We start from the raw sequence: 17,089 nt of genomic DNA, 5'->3' as shown, positions 1-17,089 counted from the left end.
ATGACTTGCCTGGTTTCATAGATGTTACCCTGACTTGTTGCACCATCCTGTGGTGCAAACTGGTATTACTTAAAAGTATGACCTGGCTCTAGTTCAGGCGACACGTAGACATTTAGGACAAAATCATAGCAGCTGTTTCTTCACATTCTGTTGATACCTTTGTTAATTTAGGGAGTTGCTAAACTATTCTTAAACACATACAATGAATTGTGATGCTTCACTGGCACGGGGGGGGGGGGGGGGCTCAAGCTTTACCTGGTTATCGTCGCCGATGTGATGGAGAGGTGGTGAAGGCAGGGTGCACACCTCAGGCTCACCACAGCTGTGTTTCCTGAGGACAGACAAATCTACACTGAACATACTCACAAAGAGTATCTGATGAAAGCCAAACTGCAGCAGAGATTTTGACTCAGATAAACATGCCGGTCAAACCAGGATGACAGAAAAAGATAAAACAAATCCACACCAGGGGATGAGTTTGGGACTTACCGCCTTTGTTTAACCGCAGCTACAAGGTCTGGCCCAGAAAACATGGAGAACAGGCTGTCACCGTTGGCTGAAGACGTTTCGTCACTGGAGCTGGCCGAGTCTCCCTGATTGGCTGACCACCCGCTGTTTACAGCCTCACTGTGGGCACGACCAGAGAAGGTGTCTCTATTAGCTACTAATTAATTGCATGTAATAAAAAACTAAAAACTTGTGAAACTTGGTCTTCTATTCTTTGCAATTAGGCAGCTGAATACTGTTGATCTCCCAGCCTTTATTAAAAAAAAACAGAAGCTGTATAAAAGTGACATCCTTCTAATAAACAGCATTTTTGCATGGGATTTATAGGTGAGATCACACTGCTGCTTGTTTACTTCTGCCTGCTTCCACAGATTAGTCTGTGACCAGGATGGAGTGTCACATGTGGGTGGAATTAAACAGCACCCAGGATAAACATGCTAAATGCCTCACTTATTGATGATGTTGGACACATTAATAACTTAATCAAAACATAACACCACAGTTTAACAGTATGCTGGTGCCCGTGATAATGAAAAGGTTTCACATTTAATAAAAAAAAAAAAAAAAAAGTGCTTCAAAAACTAAATAAAAATAAATAAAAACAGATTTGCGAAACAAACCAGAGACCATTTGGAGATGGGGTCACACCAGCCACAATGCACATCAGCACGCTGATTTTCACATCATAAGATATCAGCCAGTCCTTTATTACAAACAGGGCACTGACCCAAGTTTTTACAGTTCTGGTTTGATACCGATATCCTGGCTTTGGGTATATCTGCCAGTACACAGATCACTGATCTGATATCAGTGTACTCCTCACTGTGAAGAAGAGACTGGGAATCAAACCTGTGTGTAAGGCACCATCAGGATCAACTTAAACATTACATTTGTAATGCTGGAAAATAAGAATTTACTGAACTCGACCAAGAAATAAAAACAATTTAGTGTCGCACTTGAGAGTCATCAGGCTGCTGCATATTCCTGTTACTTAGAGTTGTGTTAGTTTCTCCTTTACTTGCTTTCAGTCTGAGTGCACATCATATTACTGCTCCTCACACAAACATATTATAGAATAAAAAAATGGATGTAGCTTCTGGGTTTGAAACGTGAAGTTCCTGACGTGTGAATTCTTTCTAATGGCCACCAGGGGGCAACCTCTGTTGGTTGAAAAAAAGACTTCCAATCCTACAGAAGTCTACGGGAAAATGTCCCTCTGCCCCTGACCTCTGTAAACCCTTTCCTGTTTATGGGCTCTTCAGAGTAGGAGCCAAGTCCATCTATCATATGCGGTCTGTAGTTCACAACATATGGGCAGATATTCTGAGGATGATAGCAACACCTTTCAAAGTCCTCAAAACCACCTCTGTGCTAGTTCCACCACAGTGTCTCCAAGACCACTTGCTGCCATAATGACAGACTCTCAAAGTGAAAACAATGTCAGGAATGCAATCACGGCTGGTAAAAGACAGATATCAGCAGAAACAAATGTTTGCATTAAAAGGAGATAATAGCTGCTCGTGCAAAAGCACAGTCTGCTCTAATCTTAAATTCAGACACATCAACAGCAAGAAGGTTCTTATCTGCTTTGGGCTGTGCACACACTGGTAGGTGGAGAGCAGCTCTGAGTTATAATCTGAAGCCTGGCCACAACAAACCTTAAAGCTAATCACTAAAATTTTATAAATAAATTCTACAACAAATCAGTTGCAAGTATAAAATGGAGAGTTCTCTTTTCCAGGTGTTAGGTCAAAAAATACATCCTGGCTCACAGCATTATGTATGTCTGTGGATATTTATCATATTGTCACATGTGTAAAAGCAAAACAGAGATAAAGTGAATATTCGTGTGAAGTGTAAGCCACTCAAAGTGCCAAACAAAACACTGCTCCTATTAAAAAAAAACAAAAAAAAAAAACACTCGCTACAGGTTTGTGTTACAAGGAAAACATTTTTCTAAATGTTCCCCCAATCCGTTACACCACTGTGTTCACGAATTTTACCCATAACAGAAAGGATTTTTAAGACCAATACTGAAATTTGGTGATTTTTAAAATCCAAAACTCCAATATATCAGCTGATGTTTTTCCCTTTCACACACAAGAAAAAAAAATCAATTTTCTTAACATTTCTTATGTGCAGTTATTCATTTACTCGTTTACGTGAATGAGTGGATTAGCTCGTTAATATTCCAACAGGGGAGTTGCAGAGCACCCTCTGGTGGTCAAACTCTGCAAAGTCAACACTCAGAACATGGTTGAAGGGTTTTTCTCTTATCTGTTTTTTAATTTTTCATTTATCATTATGAATGCTGGCACCAATAGATCAGCAAATAGCTAATATAGGCTGATAATACTGGCCTGCTGATAAATCGATCAGCATCTAACTATAGCCTCCTAAAACCCAGCAATGAATTTTGTCCTCTGTTGGGGACATGAGTCTGAGACATCTACGTCAAACACCATTTATGCAATCTATAGAAGTCCTACTGTACAGTCAAGAGGACATCCTGGGCTTCCTACTGATGCCACATTTGTGGGGGTAGGGCTATCAGAGCACATGGACTTTCTTTTTAAAACGACGGGAATTGCAGCTTCCAAATTTAAGTGATCATGAGTCTACTGCTAAAACTCAAATTGTTTCTTCAATTTGAGAATCTGAACTTTGATTTAGTAGGATTTCCTAAATGTACAATAATTTTACCCCTCCCTAAACAAAACTTTTATCCAGCATCCTTTAAAGTGGACAGCAGGACTTACTGCCTTACATTTTCAACCAATGTCCATACTTCATGAAGCAGAGGGAAAGATAAGGCAGAAAGGAATTTACCCCAAACTGTAGAAGGGGAGTCAGTCTTACTGGCGTCAGGGTATGGGGTGAGGAAGGCCAGACATTAGAGCGGGAAGGTCAAAGCTCAGAGGAAGACATATCAGCTGTTGAGGAGCCTGGGCAGGGACAGTGTGATGGCACCTACCATTCATATTAAGCACTACTGCTTAATGTAGGACCCTGAAGTTTTTAGGCATTATGATATCTAGAGGACAGCATGGTGGTGCGGTGGTTAGCACTGTTGCCACACAGCAAGAAGGTCCTGGGTTTGAATCCACCCTTTGGCCGGGGCCTTTTTGTGTGGAGTTGGCATGTTCCCCCTGTGGGTTCTCTCCGGATACTCTAGCTTTTCCCACAGTTCAGACATGCAGTTAGTGGGGTTAAGTTAACTGGTGATTCTAAATTGCCCATAGGTGTGAATGTGAGTGCAAATGGTTGTCTGTCTCTCTGTGTTAACCCTTCAACAGAATGGCGACCTGTCCAGGGTGTAACCTGACTCTCACCCTATAGCAGCTGGGACAGCCCAGCCTCCCCAAAACCCTCAATTGGGTAAGTGGAAGAAAATGGATGGACAATATCTAGAAGGGGAATTAAGAACCTTTTCAGTTGAATTCACACACGTGCACATGCATGTACACACACACACACACCAGCTAAGAGTCTGATTTGGGGGGTTTTCACCCTGTTGATTTATATAATTAATAACATATATGCTAAACGGGTATCTCAAGTCTTTATCAATTAAATTTCAACCATACTGAAATTGGGTTGAAACTGTTTTTTTGTTTGTTTTTTTTTAGCATGAACCATGAAAACAGGACAATTCCACCCACAACCACAGAGGACCGTGCTGATGTAATCAGGTGGTCCTCTGATTACATCACACAGAGAGTAGGCAACCAGGTTTTAGAAAAGAAAAAGAAAAAAAAAAAGAAAACCAGTGCACACAAATCAGAGGGAGGTGCTCATTTCTGAAAGTGGCATTAAAACTGAACTGAAACACTCAATCTATCTGTGTTCACCACATGGTAACCTAGGATCTGATGTTACTGGTTCCTAGTTATAGCCAATTCACTAAGTCAAGACAGATTTCTCAAGATTACACAGTGCTTCAAAGTAACAAATGATCTTGATGTCTCTGATAAGGGGAAAATGATAAAACCCTCTACATCTAAGTGCTTTCTATCTAACATTCACACACACACACACACACACACACACACACACACTAATAAACACATTGGGTGCAGCTTGGGGGTTAATTATGTAGCCTAAGGATACTTTTGCCGCATTTCCATTAGTACCTACTCAGCACGGCTCGACTCGGCACGGTTTGTAGGCATTTCCATTAGTACCTGGTACCAGGTATTTTTTTAGTACCCACTCAGCCAGGGTTCCAAGGGATCTGAAAATGTGACGCAGAATAACAGCATGCCACTGATTGGCCAGGGAGTGTCGTCACTAGGTGAGTCATGAGAGAGAGACTCCTTCACCAGAATCAACCACGCCATTTTAAAAATCGAACAGCAAGAAAATAGAGGAACGGAAAGCACGGGGAGGCTTGGTTGAATGCCTAGACCAACAGTTTGCAGTGGTAGTTTTGCAACAAGAGGGCCATCTGAAACGTGAACACAGCATATATATTATAACCTGTTACTCCTGGGCGATCGCCACTGAAGCACCCATTACCTGCCCCTACTAGCCGTGAACAGCTGATTAAAATCGAGCATGGCTGATCAAAGGAACTTTGAATTACCGTAATTACACAACCGTTTGTCCTATCGGAAAAACTCAAACGGTTTCTGAACGCTGAAAAACTGCACTTCACACCCAACATAGGGTTATCACGGTAATTGCTCCCGGAAGTACGCAAACGGCGGCACATCAGAAGTACACTGAGCCAACTGCGACATGTTCTGCGGTATAAGGTTAATACTTAATGATAACCTTCATCCATTAAAACATTGTATGGGAGACTTGTGCATGATGACGATAGTAAACTGGCCTTAGCTATGTTAGCTAGCCTCTATCTCATCCACTGTTGTGTTGTGTTTTGAGTCGCATAAAAATTATGTCAAGAGACTACTGCCCACGTTGCTATATCAACTCCACCCACATTGAGGTGGTACTCAATTGCAATGGAAACAAACCAAGACCGTGGCAAGTCGTGCCGAGTCAAGTCGCCCCGTGCTGAGTAGGTACTAATGGAAACGCAGCATTTGGCATACAGACTGGAGCAGCCTGGGACTGAACCACCAACCTTCCAATTAGTAGATGACCTGCTTTACCTCCTGAGCCACAGCCACCCCTAAAATGGGTTTGTTTCTTGAACATCTTTTTGAAGAACACATACTGAAATGTCAGCTTGTATAGTAGTGGATGAGTGGTAAAAGCAGATGTATGGGTACCTACCCCTCGCTGTAGAACTCTGGGTGGGACCAGGTCCTGTGCTCATCAGGCATTGGCCAGTTGCTGCGCGTGTTGCTGGGGCGGCGGATGTGCTGCACCTGCCGTTTCTGCTGCATGGCCTGACTGACGCCGGCGACATAACGCGCAAACTCCGGGTCAGAGCCAACTGTGCATTGAAAGGGAGGATAAACACAACTATGAGTTTCTGACACCCTCAGCTTTTCTCTTTTGCTCCCTGGAGCTCAATCTGTTCAGCCAGACTGTCTACCATAGCAGAAAAATCACAATAGCCTTAAGTCAACTCTGCACAATGGGCCTCAACTCAATCAAAAGAGTGTGCTGCACTGTTAAAATATAACTAACACAAGCTAAATTCAGCACAGATCGCCAGCTTAGTCATGGCCACATGCAGGGGAAACGGCTACTCGTCCTATCTGACCAATATTGATGTCAGCTGTCTTATGTCAGCCTGAGTTACAAGGTTAAATCAGGTTTTAAAGAATAATCCACTGCTAGAGCACCGCTTTTTAATTTTTTCTAATTACGGTGTCTTTTCTGCATCGTAATAATTTTTGCTTGGTAGGCCCTTACTGTTGATATCAACTTATGTCTGAAAACTAATTTTCTTTTATGACACAATTAAGATTTGAATGTAGATTAAAAACTTTTTTACAGTCAGCTTGATACCCACTACCATCTTCTTAATGGTTTTAGCTTCATTGTACTGTAGGGAAAATAACTCAGGCCACAACCCTTTCCTGAACACTGGTCTCCAGCTATAACTTTGAAAGTATTAGAGACACAGCTAAGCTTCTCTGAGGCTTCATATAATGAAAAATTGTGCCATCAAAGCTGCAGGATTACCTGAACCACAAACTCATCCTAACTCAAAGAAAACGAAATCTAATGCTCTTTGGTTTGTTTCCTCTTCTCACCACAATCAACATTTTTTTTGTTTATTTAGTAAGAACATAGCATGTTAATGGATATTGCTACCAAAATATACAAAGTGAACATAATGAATGCAAATTAGCAAGGCAGGTAATATAAAATGGTGAATTTAGTCAGATTTTGGTGGTCTCAACTGCTACATTAACTGGACATGAGTATATGCCTTATTTTGATTTTAAGAGTTAAGCTGTTCCAATATAGGGAAATGTTTATTCTGTTTCGTATGGATACAAACTCTTGGACATAAAATTGCAAGGTGAACATCACCTGCTGGATCGAAGGGCAGTGTGTCACCCAGGACTCCAAACACTCCCTCACTCTGGTCCCGGTTGGGCCATGTATTGTTGCGGGGTCCTTGTGGCTTCTGACCCAGCATTTCTGACATGACACTGTCCATGTAGGTGCTGACCAAGCCCAGGCTGTACAGGTCGGAGCTCAGGTCTGGCAGTCCAGGTGATGCCCATTGCCCAATGGGACCAAGGGGTGACAGCCCTGCTGGGGGTCCTTGTGGTGGAGGCGGTTGCCCAGATGTGCCCAGCCACTTGCTTGCCGCTCTTTGCTGTGGCAAGACCTGGGGTGGGGTTTGCTGGGGAGGAAGCTGAGGAGGAGGCGCTTGCTGCTGAGTGATGGGTTGCAGGAGGTGCTGGTAGTAGAGGTGCTGGGCCTGTGGGGAGGGCTGCTGAGGTGGTGGAGCAGGGGGCTGCTGCTGCTGCTGGGGCTGCTGCTGCTGTGAGGGAGGTGGCTGTGGTTGAGGCTGAGGCTGCTGTTTTTGTACTGATGGTGGTGGCTGAGGCTGGGGCTGTGGCAGAGTCTGAGCTGGAGGCTGTAGGGCACCGTGAGAGATGGACTGGGTGGCTGGTGAAGGACCACTCGGGGGCTTCAGCTCAGCAGGATTAGCAGATGCCACAGAGTTCCTCCTCTTGACCAGTGGTGAGGCCTGCTGCGATTTGCCCATGTTAAATCCTGAGAGAAAGTCAATGACATCCTGCATCTCTTGGTCAGTCGGCAGGTTCATCCCCTGATCTTCAGACACTGAGCCGTTGGCCAGCTGGCTTTGTTGGGTGGAGTCAGAGGTACAAGGCAGGATGCCCATCTGCAGGATGCTCTGTAGCCTCCCATCATTGTGGCCCAGGCCCTTTGCCTTGTCCTCAGAGTTACTAGTTGTTAGCATGCTGCGAGATGGAGTACTAGGGATGGAATAACTGCCTCCACTATTTGAGCTGGATGAGACTTTCCTTGTGAACTTGGAAGTCAGCTTTGATATAGTTTTGGGCAGTCCACTAGAAGTTTTGGAGCTGGTACCTGGAGGCAAGTCTGTGGGGCTGCCATAGTCTGGGCTCTCTCTCTGCAGTTGTATCTGAATAGTGGGCAAGGCTTGCTCTCTTTTGTGGACAGGAGAAAAAAAGTTGTGTTAGCTAGTGAAGAAAGCATGAAATTAAGTAGTTAATCATTACTTAACATCTACTCACGTTCTCTCCTTCCACCTGTTGATGTCAAACACTGCTGTGTAAAGCACGTCCACAAGACCAAGTGTCTTCTCTGGGTCCAAGCTTCGCTGGAGTAAGGACATAGTGGCTGGGTCCTCTTTCAGACACCTGAATGCACACACAAACATTCACACTTACACCTACAACCCCCAAGGATGCCATTTTTTGATCCCAAAGAAATTAATGTAAAACAACTATTGCAGCATGTCAGGTTGCCTAGCAACACGTATTGTTTACACACATTTGGACATGAAGGTTGCTGTAACGAGAGCCAACATTAGCTAGATGCAGTTAATAAACATATAGGGGACTGTAGTTAGAAAAAAGATTAATAATTACTGCAGGGTTGAATGGGCTGTGCAAACATTGTAAATGACTTGCTAGCCTATAATCTGTCACACATATCTCAAACATATCTCTCATGAATGCTATCACATTATTTTAACTCCTGTTGACTACAGACAGTGTATATACATAAGCAAAGATATGAAACAGAAAAAAAACACTGAAACATCGGAAATCTTTTTTTTTGGCACAAAACGGAGTGTGTGAATGAATGCGTGGAGAACCGGGCACGTTGCTGCCTGTTCTGAGAAGTGGGAGAACTGGAACTGGAACTGAGCGGAGTGTGGAGAACTTACAATCTCACTTAGCTAGAATTTATCCCCACACTAATTCATACTACCCAAACACTGGTTGGTCTGCAGAACCATGTCTCAGTCATAAAATAAAACAACATAAGGTGATAAAATGTCATGTGAACCAAATTGTGCATAGATGAGACTGAGGCCTCAAACCTAAATGAGAGTGAATATAACAGACCACAGTTTTATCCTACTAATCTAAAGCATACAGTGTTCATTAATCCAGTGTATGTGACCACTATAACTGTCAAAAAATTATACTAAGAATGATAACTGTAAATACCAATACCACAGTAATAAGAAATTCCCAACACAATTGTACTCACCATGTAGAAGGAACCTGGACCACCACCTTGGATCCCTCCAGAGTGATCTGGGGAGCATAAGCCTCCTTGTTCTCAATCTGAGCAGTATCGACAACCACCTGATGGGACACAGAAAACACCTATTAGCTATCTTAACCTTTCCTGCATTTATTGCAGTTATTTTGAATTCTGCCTTTACTAGAAATTAGAGGTGGACAATATAGCCCAATATAGCCAATCCTTCTGTTCCACTGAGCTATTGTCATTGATGACAGAGACTACCTTATTCAAGGCAAGTGTGCCACAAGGTGCCAGCAGCAGCAGCATTATAGTGCAATAGTGCTAACACAGCAAAATATACAACACAAGTCAAATCTAAGTACAAAAGTACCCTAGGTAGTGTTTTCAATCGAAATTTTAAGTATAACATGATTGCAGTTTTACAATATTAACTAAAGCAGCTTATCCTTGTAACTCTGCAGGAGTCTGAACAATATTGTCACACAAAATATAAATTTTAAACACCTGATTAAAGCCCTCTTTTACAATCATGTTACCATATCAGTAATTTCCATTCATGCTTGCTCTTCCTGTGATATGAAGTGCAATGCTTGGTTGAGTCATTTGCTTACTTTGGGGTCACACTTCAACAAAAGAGCCCACCCAATACATCAGTGGGGACAATATTATTGGCCTATATTAGCTATGTGCTGATATATCGGTATCGGCAGTTATAATGGTCGATAAATTAAAATTAAAATTAAAGTAAAGAAGATATAGGAGAAACACCCTTCAACCATGTTATGAGTGTTAATACTGCACAGTTTGCCCACCAGAGGGCACTCTGCAACTTCCCTGGTGGCAACACCTGATTTTAGCCCAAAACAGACCAGCTGATCTGAGCAAACTTGTGACAAGATTGTTTTTAGAGTGAAAAGATTATTTTTGAACTGCACTGTCATAAGGACTCACAAACAGCTACACATAACAAATGTTAAGGAAATATGATTATAGAATAGAATAGAATAGAATGCCTTTATTGTCATTATACAGGATGTACAACGAGATTGGAGGGCCACTCCTGTTCAGTGCCATGTAACAGAAAATCAAACTCTCTAAAATAAAAATATTACAAAAATATTATAATCTAGTATAATGCATTATGCATTAGTATTATGCATCTGAAAGAAAAGAAAAAATAAGACCCATCAGCAATTAGGAAATCCTCCCACCATTAATGAAAATATAAAATACATTTAGAAGTCTGGATAACATTACAGGCCCATTTCATAACAGACAACCCTTAAGCATACATCTTATTACCTTCTGAATAACTATTTTGCCCAGACGGATGGACAGACAAATATCGTGTTGCATCTTTGAAGAGTAAAGAACATGCCAAATTTCATGGCTAAACTCCTTGTGGTTCTGGGGTCTATAGACCAGAAAGGTAAAACCCCACGGACAGATGCGGGAAGATAATAAAAATAATGTCTGATATCAGAACACAAGAATTTTTAAATCACCAAACATCATATCTGTATTGGTCTTAAAAACCCTGTAACAGGCACATCACATCACCAGTTATTAGCATCTCCTCCTTGCATGCCTTGATAGCCTAGTTGTAATCAACCCTCAAGTGATAAAACAGGTTTGTTGTTTCCACTTTTAGTGGTAACAGTTTTTCTGCTTATTTTGCAAAGTACAGAGCTTTGTCAAAGGTTGCTGAAGTAGCTCCCTTTCTCAGAGGCTTAAACGCAGCTTTCGCTGTCAGACATGCCTGGGTTTATCCCGTTGTCTACACTAGGGAAGTAAACGCATAGGTGCTATATGACGTTTTCATAACATGTAAAAATGTATAACAGCATTATCAGGGACAATATGATATGGCACAGTCCCGGTAGAAACCAAAAAAAAAAAAAAGTTTACAGCATACTCTAAGTTTGTCACACATACAGCAACACACACTGACACAGTCTTAGAAACCAAACAGAAATGACTTATGCTCAAAAAAATGTCAGTCTAATTTAATACTTTTTTCCCCAGACATGGTATGATGCGGAAAAATATCTAGAAGTCAAAGGCTAGTTACTGCTACCTGTCATTAATTTCCCCACTTAGCAGCAATGCTTTCAATCAGCCAGTGAGAACACACAGATCAGCCGTCCTGTCTGCTGAGAGCCAAATATATTCACAAGTTCTTTGAAAGTGGCCTTGGCTCCTCCAGACTTTAGCAGCTGGGTCACAGAGAGGGAGGGAAGGTGGGAGGGGTCTATTTCCTGTATTGTAGGAAATTACCCTATTGTTATAAAAAAGGCAGGTGTATCCTCAAAAAAAAAAAAAAAAAAGGCTATGTGACAGCCACACACAGATGCAGTCAATTGGTCAGCCATGTTTAAACACACACACACACACACACACCCACACACACACACACACACAAGGTCACCAGAGGCAGAAAGGAGCAGCAATGGCAGCAGAACAGACAAGGTCGTCTGGTTTTAGTGGACTGACAGCCGTGAAAAAAAAAAAAATGGCGCGACGTTGCCAGGAACACAACTCAAATGGTGTTTCTCACTGTAACTGTCACATGAGAATAAAGAAAACGGGGAGCAGAAACATTTCCGTGGGAGTCATGTATGGTGCACTGCATGACAATGAGTGTGTGAGTAAATGTGTGGGGAAGATACAATGTGTGCGAGTGTGGGTGTCCATGCATACTTGCTGCATGATCTATTTTGGGTTTGGTGATGATAGGCTCAGATAAGGAGCTAATGCAAAGCGCTCGTTCATCATGCAGGGATTGTTTTACAGTTAGCACGGGGCTGGACGGGAACAGGCTCTCAGTTTTGACACACAAAGCAGGGCAGACCACACAGAGGAAATAAACAGTGAAGCATAAACACACTGGTGTTACTCTGAGGAAAGCCTTGCTGCGGGGCCCTCCCCATGACACTCCTTTTCAACAGGAGGGTGGGGGAGTTTCGTTTGCAGACCCGTCCAGGCGAGCCTACCCTTCACTCAGATGCTGTAGGAATGCTTCTTCCCTTTTGTGTCTCTCTGGTGTTTGTTTACACCTCTTGGCTGCCTCAAAGCAAGCGGACAGATCTGCTCATCTCCAGGACAAGTCTGACAAACAATAGGACGCAAGTAGCCAAACCACCAGATACTCAAATGGAGGATTCAGTGTCAGTGAAGCACCTACTATCCACTGTTCTGAGGTACCAACTACACTGTGCTGATGGATGTTAACAACCCCAGTTACCTTTGAATATCTGGTATGGACACATAAGATAACCTAAATAAACTACATTTCAAATGATTGGTTTTTTTTTAAAGCAAAATCTAGAGGAATATTTCTAATAATAAAAGTCACTTTACTTTCTTTTTTCCTCATTGTTTTTGAAATACATATAAACACTACTGACCCAACTTAACATCTCTACTCACCAGACCAGCCTGGGCAAACAGCAGCTGCACAGCTGTCTTGCAGGCTCCTCTCCAACTGGATGGGCAAACCTGGTTGAGGACCTCAGTGACAGGAGAGTCATCCCTGGGGGTCACTCCGTTCTGACCCAGCGCCTCCTTAATGAGCTGCAGCATCGTGTGCTGAAGAGACAAAACACAGGGAGACATTACTAAAGCAGCCTGTCACCAACATTTGCTGATGTTACATTATAGCCACCTGTATATCTGCATATGTGTGCTAAGGTTATCATTCAAAACACTGAAAAATGTTTTGATTGAACCAGTAAAAGTTGAGTGTTTTAGAGAAACAAAGAAGCCAACAGAAAGTAGGTGAGTTTAGGTTCATACCGTTTTCAATTTGAGGTTTTCAGCCGCTGACTCATTGAAGGACACTCCTTTGAGAAAATGTGAGCCAATTTGCACAGGGATAGTGGGCAGCTCACACTGAATCGGCTGGGAGGTGGTCTGCATCCTGCCCGCCTGCTGAGCCTCTGCTTCACTGCAACAACCCTGTACAAACACACACACGAGCAAGTAAACACACAACACCTAAAACACTCATGATGGTAAAAAAGTAATACTGACAATGTAGAGACATATTCATAATTAGAGCTGGGCGATATATTGAGTTTTTAAGATATATCAATATATTTTCATACGCGATATAAGATGAGACAATATCGTTTATATCGATATAGTCTATGTCGTGTTACAATCATACTTGTAGATCCACCAGTTCACCGTTCTCTTCTCCCAGTTTGTCTCTGCTCGGCTTCACACTGCCCCGCCTCTCCCTCACCGCTTCACCCATAAATCATGCAGGAAGCGACAGCATGGCAGTGTTGCCAACTTAGCGACTTTGTCGCTAGATTTAGTGGCTTTTCAGTGACTTTTTCCAGTGACATCGGTGACTTTTGGATAGTTTTGGAAACCTGAAATCCTCTGCTGTCGCCATGCTTTGTGCACACACAGCCTTCGTACTACGTCCGTTCATATGCTTTGGCATCACCCGGACCCCAAAGAGTACCTGGCTGTTGGTTTGTACCTTAAGGCATGTGACCTTAAAAGCGGAAGTGGGTCTTTTTTGAGGATGCAGCCGTCAGAGACGCCATTGAGCGGGCGGGCCCGTTACTGTGATACATCAGCACATATGTCTATGGATTTATTGAGCTGGCTAGAACCCTGCTGACTGAAGGATGGAATTTTGTTCAGTCTGTTTACATGTTTTGTTATTTGCACAGAGTACTAGGAGTACACAGGAGGAAGCACTTTGGTGTAGTGTACTTCACTGCAGACTGGCTTTTTAAAGAATAACTCAGCCTTTTGCTATTTTTGCTCTGTATCTTTTCTGTTTACATTTTAATAGCACAGCTGTGAGTCTTTTGTTATGGAGGAAAAATGCATTAACTTACTTGAGGAGCATAATTTTTTTTAAATATGCCAATTTTATTTTTGAGCAATTTCTCATATACATCTACAGCTGAACGTTAATAAAAATTCCTGTGTGACATTTGGGACATGTAGCTTTGACTCATAAGTGTCTTTTTGGGAAGGAAAAAGAAAAAAAAATAAATGTATATATATATATATATATATATATATATATTTTATATTTATATATATATATTTATATATATATATATTTATATTTATATATATTTATATTTATATATATATATATTTATATATATATATATATTTATATTTATATATATATCTTCATATCCATTCAGCTAAAAAAAATATCGAGATATTATTTTTGGTCCATATCGACCAGCCCTATTCGTAATTCATCAGCTGTGTTAATACTAACATGATATCATAAACCCAAACTTTATGCTCTAGGGAAATTAACTCTGCATCAAATCATTCTAAGTGTTAGTGAGCAACCACCAAATCCAGTCCACAGTGACAAGAGAATTAACACAGCATGCTACGATAGCAGGAGAAACCAGTACTCCCAAAGGGAACACGCACAAATATGAGGAAAGGTACAATTTGTTAGAGTGAACCCACCTGTAAGGCTGCCTCAACAGCTTTAGGGTTGAGATGAAAGCCTGCCTTCAGTGCATACTCACTATGGCCCAGGCTTTCTAATGCTGCTTTATAAGCCTGAATAGGGAAGAAAACATGATCAGTTACTTTAATAAGTTACAGCTTTGCTTTCTCCTCTCTTGACATTGCAGTTTTATTAAAGACTGTATCTAGTTCCATTACATTATTCCATTAAAATGAAAAGAAAACCTTATAGACTAAAGTCCATTTGATTCTTAAACATACCTCACAGTATGTCTAACTCTGCGAGCCACTGGAATAATATCAGCTATAGTTTCCTAGCTTAATCTATACGTTGATACTGTACCTGTAAAGCACTGTCAATCTTCATGTTGAGCTCTTTCAGCTGGTGCTCAGGGATGGTAGTGTTGTTGGAGCAAAAGAGTTGTTGCACCTGGATGCCTGCCAGGCAGCCATCCCGACCCCTCTCTCTGAGCCTCGCTGTGGCCTGAGGGCACAGCAACATACAAAAGAGGTCTGGGTCAGATTTACAGCAGGAATATCTACACAACCACTGTAACAAAATCTCACTACAAGCAAGTAGTACTCAATATGTGAATTATACTACTACATTAAATTTAGCATGTTTAAAGTGTTTGTTTACAAGGATGTACAGAAGAAAACAAAATACTGATAGTTTTCGTTGAATGGTGCAAAAACCTCAACTTGTGTAGCTTCCAAAAATATGAGCCCTCGGCTGTCTCCCTCTATCGAGGCCTGATACCCTCCGGGGCTAACACTCTGCATGCCAGAGTTTAAAAGATCAATCAACCCACTATTCTCCTCTCTGCCTCACTATATACAATAAAGCTTGAAATGGGCCTGGGGGACTGATAAGCCTGGGGATTAGTTGGGTCCTCTTACAAAGCAGCTTCCCCTGCATGGGGCTGAGGTTTAAAGAACATAGCAATGTAAGTTCACAGACAAGCTACAGCCCAGAAGTGAGGAAATAGGAAATTTGGAATGGAAATCATAAATTGCTGGCATTTCTCAGGAATGTGTAGTAAGCTGTTTTTTCACCTCACACAGACAAACCACACATTTCCAAGGCTTAGATCTGGAAAAGTCCTGGGGCTGTGGCTGCATACCTCAGCTGCACCTTTCCATGAGCGAGAGGCTTCCTCCAGCTCTGTGAGGGGCCCAAGGTCAGAGCTTTGGGAACGGGCATTGGCACAGCGCTCTTGGGCTTGGGCCAGAGCTTCAGCCAGACAAGACTGAGCCACGGGCTGAACCTTCTGAAGAGCCTGTGATAGAAACTGGAAATGGACCTGCATCACCGTGAGGAAGCATCGACCCAGTACCTGGAAACATAACATAGGAATTACAATTACAACATACCTAAACACTGAGAGCATCCATCACTATTAGACTGAAGCTCAGTCAAGATGTTTGAGAAACCAAAACAATATGGATACGCTCAACATACAGGTGGAAACCTGCATGTCCACATGCCTCTGTGATTGGTTACCACTTTTTAACACAAAACAGCTTGCTACTTTGTAACTTTCTAATAAAGAGAAGTCCAGTAATGGCTGGCTGTCTTAACACCAAATTTTTCGTCTGATATTTTGTGCATTTTCATGCCTGTTCAACCATAAAGATCCAGGAACTAAGAAGTGTGTCAGCTACTTTTAAAACACAAAGGTAAATGTCAGTAGCTGTAATATGTCTGGTTCAGTAAATTTGGTATAGAATGTTGTGCAGGCATGACACTTGCTTTAGCTTGAGTTGCAGGATATTAGGAGAAATATTTTTTCCAAAACACGCTAGTTAAACTGTTTACACATGCTAGACATATGAATACCAGGCAGATTAAAGTCTGGCTTCTCCTGATAATGTTGACATGATTTATTAATCTCAAGTTTATCCAAAAAAAACAAAAAAAATCTGATGTCTTCTTTAGGAAACATTTAGCTACCTTATTTCCCAACTCTTTTCCACCACAAAACTGTCCAACCAACACAGGAACTTTCAAAATAAAACATTTGACCATATTTCAGCAGACTAAATATTTGTGATTAACTATGCTGTAAGACAATACTGTAAAACCCTAAAATACATAATTAAAATTCTGCTATAGAACTGTCAGCATCTGTTTATGAAAACTGCATTACAACAAATGTAGGAAACACATTTGCAAAGTTGGTAACACCACCGGACATCAAACATATACCAAGCTATGTCTCCAAACATAGCATGTGTTTGTGGAGTCCAGGCTCAGAAGGTGTTTGTTGTTCAGTTAGCAAAATAAGAGAAACAGGACACCACAGTGTTTGCCACAGTCACAGGGTTTTCTTTTTCAGGTACCTGCTGAAAATATCTCAAGGGATAGGCTGTGTTCTGAAGACAGAAATATGCAGTTGCTTTCTGTTGGCTGACAGGAACAACAAAACAGAAACCACCTCCACTCTTTAGCACACTTCACAGGACATGG

General features: G+C 41.8%; 1 protein-coding gene across 2 annotated transcripts in view; it reads right to left on the bottom strand.

Annotated features, from left to right (window-relative positions):
* Window positions 1-17,089, bottom strand: part of garre1 (granule associated Rac and RHOG effector 1) — a 45,257-nt gene that overhangs the window by 2,459 nt on the left and 25,709 nt on the right. For both annotated transcript variants that reach the window (XM_030758896.1, XM_030758903.1), the window contains exons 3-13: window positions 15,744-15,956; window positions 14,963-15,103; window positions 14,617-14,712; window positions 12,949-13,110; window positions 12,583-12,741; window positions 9,154-9,251; window positions 8,166-8,291; window positions 6,964-8,078; window positions 5,749-5,911; window positions 490-627; window positions 256-331 (exon numbers count right to left, since the gene is read on the bottom strand). In XM_030758896.1, the coding sequence (XP_030614756.1) occupies window positions 256-331; window positions 490-627; window positions 5,749-5,911; window positions 6,964-8,078; window positions 8,166-8,291; window positions 9,154-9,251; window positions 12,583-12,741; window positions 12,949-13,110; window positions 14,617-14,712; window positions 14,963-15,103; window positions 15,744-15,956 (2,487 nt within the window). The remainder of the gene's footprint in view (window positions 1-255; window positions 332-489; window positions 628-5,748; window positions 5,912-6,963; window positions 8,079-8,165; window positions 8,292-9,153; window positions 9,252-12,582; window positions 12,742-12,948; window positions 13,111-14,616; window positions 14,713-14,962; window positions 15,104-15,743; window positions 15,957-17,089) is intronic.

Source organism: Archocentrus centrarchus, chromosome 3 (assembly GCF_007364275.1).
Source record: "Archocentrus centrarchus isolate MPI-CPG fArcCen1 chromosome 3, fArcCen1, whole genome shotgun sequence".
In the NCBI taxonomy this organism is placed as follows: domain Eukaryota; kingdom Metazoa; phylum Chordata; class Actinopteri; order Cichliformes; family Cichlidae; genus Archocentrus; species Archocentrus centrarchus.
Note: the sequence above shows the minus strand (reverse complement) of the source record. Positions and strands in the feature narration are given on the sequence as shown.